At 35.2% G+C, this 8,696-nt stretch overlaps 1 protein-coding gene across 1 annotated transcript; it reads right to left on the bottom strand.

Annotated features, from left to right (window-relative positions):
• Positions 1-4,905: 4,905 nt before the first annotated feature.
• On the bottom strand, positions 4,906-5,844 carry LOC112912002 (olfactory receptor 5AS1). Its single transcript, XM_025988730.1, has one exon. The coding sequence runs from the start codon at positions 5,842-5,844 to the stop codon at positions 4,906-4,908; it is 939 nt and encodes a 312-aa protein (XP_025844515.1).
• Between the last annotated feature and the right edge of the window lie 2,852 nt (positions 5,845-8,696).

Raw genomic sequence — 8,696 nt, 5'->3', positions numbered from 1 at the left:
TCAGGCTATGCCAAATGATCAAGAAGACCACCCAATTTGGGGGACAAGTGAATTAGACCAGAATGTTTGGCTTGACAAATAAGCAGCCAAGAACATATATGCATCCTGGTTCATACTTGTATTACATATAGATCAACATCAGCAGACTTCTAAATTGGGAAAAAAACCTAGATGATCATCTAAAGTGTACCATCACTGTCTTTGGATATCCCCTCTTGGAGGAGTCTTAGATAGTGGGCTCCTGGTTTAGTAAAAGGCTTCAGGTGTCACCATATTTTTGTTTGTTATGTTCACAGTCCTAAATGTACATATTTGCTCCTGCAGTAATGTCAGGGATTCTGTCAACAACACTTTTTAGTGGAAATGGAAAGGATCACTGATGTAATAAGGTAGAAATCATGGAAGCCACCATTTTGGATAGGAAAGAAAGAATTGGGGTTAAGCTAATTTGTTCCAAACTAATTCTTTACTGGCTACCCACTTGTATGCCTCTATGAAAAATATATAGGGTTGAGAAATTAAGGAAATCAACTATGATGCAATGCTGTGGTGGATTAAAGATGGATGGTGGATTCATTGACACACCACCCCTTGAATCTGGGGTCACCTTCATTACTTACTTCTCAATAGAAGACAAAAGTTGTGATGTTCTGGGAGTTCTGAGGCTAGGACATGAGAAACTAGAATATCTGCCTTAGTTTTTTTTTGTAACACTTGCTCTTGGGTTATCCTGAGGCCATCTTATTGAAGAGAACACTTGGAGAGACCAAAGGAGAATCCATAAGACTGCACAAAAAAGAGATGGGCTGTCAACCTTCAGCTATTCCAGTCCCAGCTATTTGAGTGACCCCAAATGAGACACCAGATATTGGGGAACAGGAAGACGACCCCTGTCTAGCCCCTCCCATATAGTAAATTCCTGAGCAAAATGAATCGTCATTTTTTTAACCACTAAGTTTGTGGCAGAGCAATATGCAACCAGAACAAATGCTGAGGTGGCAACTCAGGTCACATAACCTGGCATTATTTTTACAGTCCACCTGAAAGGTTTGGATTCCAGCTCTTGCTCACCCAGATATGTGGTGGTGCCCCTTTGTGATAATGCCAGGATTTCATCTTCTTTCATGGTCTCAATTGTAAAGCTTGTTTTTCAGCCTCAAAATCAATCTTTAAGAGAAGCTGGTGCTCTCCTAACTAGTGAATTTTGAGTTTGTAGAAAAGGGCTAAAACAGGGTTTGACCATGACATATGGCTATTAGACCCTATCTTCTGAGAAGAAGAAGGAGGGATGGTTGTTCCCCTAAGAATAAACGTTAAAAGCCACATATCCTGCTTCTCAACAAAGATGACTGATCCAGCCAGATTATCATATATTATCTCAGAATGGGTTAAACACTGATGAGAACAGTATTCTTGATGTTGCTTCCATCTTTGATGAGGGATGACACCAGGAGGTGGTGTCAGGTAATTTTTCTTTAGTTTGCTCAAGAACACCTAAAACAAAAATGATAATTATGTGGTACCTAAGATCCTTTACCATCTTATAGGGGGAAAATGGTGTATTATGATAAAATCTTGGTTTTTATAAACAAGGATAACTATGTTTATATAACAAGGCAATGGGGCATATACATACTTAATTAGAACTAATAACAACATATCAATTATAAATTATGGTATGTCCTTACCATAGTTAGAAGCTGACTAAGAGAAAGTATGGATTCTCAATTAATACCCCTGGTCTGTATCAACTTGGTAAATATCTCATGTGTTTCAAGAAAATATTTTTTAAGAAAATATTTTGTATTTATTTCTGAGAAAAAAATTACTTATGAATGTATTCTTTTGACGATATCTTTTAAATATGACTGACAATTTTTTTGTTTCATGTCCCTAGAAAAAAATGGTATTTTTCATCTCCTGCCATGAAATTCACTTGTCCCTGACCTCCAGTGCTCAGTGTAAGGGTAATAAAGATGTAGAATTGTCACATAGACTTATTTCTGACATGAATAGAGAGATCTGCATTAAAATGCAGATATTATTATGGAGGGAACATCATTTTGGTATTTTAAGTTTGTATACTGCATTGATTTCTTGTAATATAATGAAACATAATATAGCTTCTATGGGAACATTCTTTCTCACCATAGTCAGAAGCAGAAAAATAAATGTCATAAGCCACAATGACCACACATACCATACTTTATTATAATTTTTTCTCAACTGTAGCCTACTTCTTAATACATATTCACCAACTTTAAATTTATATGCATACTTTACTAAAAGTATGTAAATTTCTCTGTTTATGCATATTATCAAAGTGGATCTTAGAAATAAATCAAAATTGGGGAAATGATGCAGAACAAAACAAAATCACACCTGAGAGTTTCTTACCAGAATTATTATTCTGATATATTCAGTCAGTAACCTCATGCTAATGGGTTTCACTTGGTTTCCGGACAAATATATAGTCTTGAGTAAGCTCAGTGGTTCTCACTCAGGGCTAATTTTGTCTCCAGAGAGACATTGGCAATGTTTGGATACATTCGGTTGTCCTGGATAGGAAGGATGCTACTGGCGTCTAGTGAATAGCGACCAAGGATGCTGCTAAATGCCCTAAACTGTACAGAGTAGGCTTCTCTTACTCCCCAATAAAGAAATATTGGCCCAAAATGTCAATAGTGCTACTTTTAGGAACTCTGAATTAGATATATTCTTAACATTTTTATAGTTTACAAATACACTGTAGTTAAAACATGGGCAGAAGACATGAATTGACAGTTTTTCAAAGAAGATACACAAATGGCCAACAGACACATGAAAAGATGTTGAACATCCCTGGTCATCAGGGAAATACAAATCAAAACGACAATGAGATCACCTGATACTGTCAGAATATCTAAAATCAACAATACAAGTATCAACAGGTGCTGATAGGGATGTAGAGAAAGTAAAGGCATCTTACACTATTGTTGAAAGTGCAAACTAGAGCAGCTACTTTGGAAAACAGTATGGAGTTTTCTCAAAAAGTTAAAAATATGAAATATTACCATTTGCAACAACATGGATGGAGATAGAGACTATTGTGCTAAGTGAAATAAGTCAGTGAGAGAAAGACAAGTACGATATGATTTCACTTCTATGTAGAATTTACAAAACAAAACAAGGGACGTCTGGGTGGCAGTGGTTGAGCATCTGCCTTCAGAGCAGGTGGTGATCTGGGGGTCCTGGGATCCAGTTCTGCATCAGCCTCCCACAGGGAGCCTGCTTCTCCCTCTGCCTATGTCTCTGCCTCTCTGTGTCTCTTATGAATAAATAAATAAAATCTTAAAAAAAAGAAATGACTAGTCTCTTCTGGGAATCAAAACTTTGCTGATTCTTAAAATCAAATAGTAATATAATATTAAAAAATAATAAACAGGGATCCCTGGGTGGCGCAGCGGTTTGGCACCTGCCTTTGGCCCAGGGCACCATCCTGGAGACCTGGGATCGAATCCCATGTCAGGCTCCCAGTGCATGGAGCCTGCTTCTCCCTCTGCCTGTGTCTCTGCCTCTCTCTCTCTCTCTCTCTCTCTCTCTGTGACTATCATAAATAAATACAAATTAAAAAAAGAAAATAATAAACAATTATATACCATTACATTGTAATTGGCAGTACAAGCTTTACATATATTCTAGGAGATTGATATATATTTGATCATCTAATTCTCAAATCCTATTAGTAGCTTTACATATATTAGTTCATTTAATCCTCAAAACAACTCATGTCAATGGGCAATATCTTATTGTTGTCTTATCTCCATTTATAGGCTTACATCTAGTATAGATTAATCCAGTCATTCATATTTTTATGTTTACTGGGAAATACACAATAAAATACACAATTTATTCCTTCAACTTTGTCCAGATTAAAAAAAAAAAAAAAGGAAATGAGACTGAAGGATCAAAATGAGCTACAGAAAATGTTTGATAATTCAATTACCAAAAGCGATCCCAGAGAAAGAAGTGTTTATACTTCAATTGACATGTATTGTCAATTTACAGAATAAAATGATCAGAGCAATTGTTCACCCTCTTCCTGAAGTTAGGGACTCAAAGATTAATTCAGTAACATATGGGCAAATAATTAGCAATGTATGCAGTTTATATACTTGATGATCTTCACAAATATGTTTGGTTTTCACATATACCCACTATGAATGGAACAGGATCTCTTACACTAATCAGCCCAAAGGAAAGTAGTGTGTTATAACTTCACTCTGGTCTAGTATTAAAGACTATTGCTATGTGACTTCTATCTAATTTCCTAAGAGCAAGTGAAACCACCATCATTTATCATAAGTGATATCAAATGTCCCTAATGATAAATGTTCTGCAAATGCAGAATCTAGACTCACTTTCCCAGACATGGAAAGCTACATTTACTCATTCATCTTTCCATCCATCTACTTATTCCATTTATTCACCCATTAAATACACATATAATGAGAATATGCCATATGTCCAGTATTATATAGAAGTTGGAATAATAAACCAAGATATATATCCCCTGCTGCCAATGAGCTTCTATTATGGGTAAGTTGACAGACAATTCAACATATACCTTTAATATAACACAATAAAGAATATAATGAATCAGTGCACAAAACATTTTGTGAACATTAATTAGAAAGCAATTATTATTATCTATTTATGTCAAGTGTATTTCATGGAATAGAATAATTTTGGAGAGCACATTTCTACATGAGAAGATGAGTATTTTAAAGTATTGAGGATAAAAAGTTATTTTTATTCTTAAAAAGTGATACATTTCAAATAGTTGGCATACAAGGTATTCATGGCATGATGATATTAGAAGAACAGGCTATACCTGGAATATTCGTAAATGATTTAAATTCTCATTTATTTAAAATTCCAGTTTCTTTCTAATAGCTTTTTTAGGGCATTCTTTACATCCTTGTTTCTAAAGCTGTAGATTATTGGGTTAAACATGGGGAAGACAACAGTATAAAACACTGCAACTACCTTGTCAGTGTCTAGGGAATAGCTGGTGGTGGGACGTAAGTATGTAAACAAGAGTGTTCCATAGAATAATGTGACTGCTATAAAATGGGAACTACAAGTGGAGAATGTTTTGCTTCTGCCCCCTGAGGACTTAATGCTCAAAACAGTGAGGAGAATACAGAAGTAAGAGATAAATATGACCACAAAAGTGCTGGTCTGAATGAAGCCACACAAGGCAAAGAGCAAAAGCTCGTTAATATAGGTATCTGCACATGATAAAGCCAGGAGAGGTGGGATATCACAGAAAAAATGATTAACAATATTGGAGCCACAAAATGGCAGCCTGAATGTGAGGCACACATGTACCATAGATGTCATACTTCCGCTGAAGTATGCCAACACAATGGAGCAAATACAGACTCTCTTAGACATAAATGTAGAATAGAGCAATGGGTTGCAGATGGCTGCATAGCGGTCATAAGCCATTGCTGCCAGAATAAGACACTCAGCATCAGCAAAACAACCAAAGAAAAACATTTGTAGCGCACAGCCATAGGGAGAGATGCTTTTCCTGGATGCTAAGAAATTTACCAGCATTTTAGGTGCGATTGCTGTAGAATAGCAGATGTCTAAGAAAGACAAGTTGCTGAGGAAATAATACATAGGAGTTTGAAGGCTTGAACTGATATTAACTAGGATTATTAAACTCATATTTCCTACCATAGTTAGTGTATAGACTATGAGAAATACCAAGAATAGTGTGACTCTGAGAGGTAGATAATCTGTGAATCCAACAAGAAGAAACTCAGTTGGCATGGTATAATTACTCTCCCACATCTTGTTTTTCTTGTTTTTCTTGTCCCAAATAGATGGCATCAGAATACGTGAGTTGACTTGGTGATGTATGAAGCAAGAATATCTTTATTCTCCCTTTAAGGAAGCAAATAGAAGGATAACAAAATCACAGTTATCACATGTTCTGGGATCTATTTGGTTTGCTTTCATTTTTTTTTGTCATTTTCTTTAAAAGAGATAATTAAAAATCTTCATTGATACTGAAGGATGTTATTCAGAGTTGGTGTTTTGAGATGCAGCAACTCTTCGAAAGCTGTACACATTAAGAAATGATATTAATTGGAGCTGAAGGAGAATGAATGTGGCTTGGTTGATAAGACCTAAAAGAATTGTGAAAATTGGCAAAATCCCTAAAGCAAAGCTTTATTTTTCTATCCTAAAATTACATTGTTCTATGAAAGGAAAGTTGAGAAAATTTCTAGGAAAAAAGTGCCCACAGATAAGCTTGATAATTCTACAGAAGAGTATCTGTGATCATGGGAAGTAGTTTAATGTAACAGTTATGACACAGTAGTTACTATAAGAGATGACTTAGTTCAAATCTTAGCTTAGCTACCTACTGGTTGTGTGAGCTTGATAAAGTTATTTAATTGCTATGGGATGGTTAGAGGAATAAATGAGTAAATATTTGTAAAATATTTATGTTATTGGCATATAATAAACACTAATATGAATATTTATTAAAATAATTTTAAAAATAAGTTGACCTTTTTGTTTCCTTTTAATTGCTTACTCAATGCTGAATTTTATTGATTGATTGAATGATTGATTGAATGATTGATTGAATGATTGAATGAAGTAGGCTTCACACTCAGCATGGAGCCCAACATAGGGCTTTAACTCACAACTTTCAGATCAAGAGCTGAGATTGAGTTGGAGGCTTAATGGATTGAGCCATGCAGGCACCCCACAGCTATATTTTTAATAAAATATTAAGATGTCTCAAAATTCATCTTATCTTTGGCATCCTGGTTATATGATCCATGCTCTCTTGTGAAGAAAAGCCATTGTGTTGGGCACCTGGATGGCTCAGTTGGTTAAGCATCTGCCTTCGGCTCGGGTCATGATCCCGGGGTCCTGGGATCCAGGCCCACATCTGGCTCCCTGCTCCTCCGTCTGCCTGCCACTTCCCCTGCTTGTTCTCTCTCTCTCTTTCTCTCTCTGTCAAATAAATACATAATATCTTTTAAAAAAAAAGCCATTGTGTCTCGTATGTGTTCTATACAAATATATTGTTTGGCAGTAGTAAATCTTTTGCACATGTTCTATAATTATTGCTTTCCTCTCCCTGGGCTTATGTCTCTGTCTTTCCTCTAGGTAAGACAATGTCCAATGCAAGGTCCCAGAAACACAAAACATCTTGAAGATCAACTGTATTTCTGTACTTATGAGCAGACTTCTAAACTGGCTATGTTGCATAACCAGAAGGAAATTAATTAAGGCGGAAAAAAAATAGAATGAATGCAAATAAAAAAATAAATTATACCATGACGGGATATATTCAGCAGGTAGTTAAGGGTTTGTAGTGTTAGAATAACACTACAGTGAGCAAGAAGGCAAATGAATAAGGGATGTCTGTTCTGTCTGTCATGCTTGTTAACCAGAGAATGCTCCTCCCCCCAAAAAATGACCTGCAATCTTCTAGATACACTGAGAAAAGAGGTCAGTCTTTGGGAATCAGATTTTAAAAAGGAAGAACTTGATTGAAAAAAGATGTAAGGTGTCAAAAAGATGTCTTGAAAGAGAAAAAAAATTAAGTGGCTGCACTGTGCCAATGTTATGTGTAAGCCTTATATAATCTTCATATTCTCATTTAAATCTGTCTTTTCTTTTTTCTCTGAAGTGATGGTTAAACAATCAATTCAATGATTAACGTAGTTAAAGAAAATGTAATTAATTACTTGCCGTATATACATTTTATATTGGACTTTAAATAAGAGTTTGCACAGATGCCATGATTAAAGAATCAATAATCATAAAAAGGTTTCCTCTAAATCATTTTTGTCAAACTTCTAACCAAAGAATTAACATTAAAGGATCAATTAAATAGCAAAAGTATACCAAATTTAGGAGGTTTTATGCCATCGGTTCCCAAAGATTGTATGAGTTGAGATATTATGATTAGCCTCAGCTTCATTATAAGAATAAAAACACTCTACACTGAGATCTCCAGATCATCACATTTGTCTGCTTATTGGGCTTGATTTGGGATCACTGGTACAGAAGAGGCTAGGGCAAGGAAGATTAGCAAATAGAAAAAGAGTAAATGTCTGGATCCTTGGTCTTTAATTCTGGTTCTTGGACTACAAGTTATTCAATCTTTGTGTCAACCTATCCTTGTTTATAAAAATCACACTTGCTTTATTTATTGTATGGAATTATCCTATAAGGCAAATGAGTCTACATATTCAAGAGCTTCATGAACATAGGAAACTTTCATCTTTGTTTGGAAATGAGTAGTAGAAATTCTAAAATCAGGCAACTTTATAAAAAAAACAAGTTTTATTTTCTCACTGACAATAGCAAACAAATGGCACTGCAAGGTACCGGTTAAACACATAGGATTTAGGTAGGCAAGATTGATCTTAACTTCATATGTGGCATCTAAGTTTCTATAAATCATTCGAGTTCTGTATTCCTAAATTTCTTGATTATGTTTTTAGCATAATAATAGTCCATAAGGTTGCAGTCAGGATTAAACTGGATAATTTATAGCACCATTTATAGAGCTTATTACATTATAGATGCATAACATGGATCCATTGTCTATTATTACTGTTAATGACCTTATGATTATTCAATAATTCAACATATGACTCCAAAGTCATAAGTTC

Source organism: Vulpes vulpes, chromosome 5, assembly GCF_048418805.1.
Source record: "Vulpes vulpes isolate BD-2025 chromosome 5, VulVul3, whole genome shotgun sequence".
NCBI lineage: Eukaryota > Metazoa > Chordata > Mammalia > Carnivora > Canidae > Vulpes > Vulpes vulpes.
Note: the sequence above shows the minus strand (reverse complement) of the source record. Positions and strands in the feature narration are given on the sequence as shown.

What these genes read in the sequence shown, in the direction of transcription:
- LOC112912002 (XM_025988730.1), bottom strand. Translation starts at nt 5,844, where the DNA reads ATGTGGGAGAGTAATTATACCATGCCAACTGAGTTTCTTCTTGTTGGA.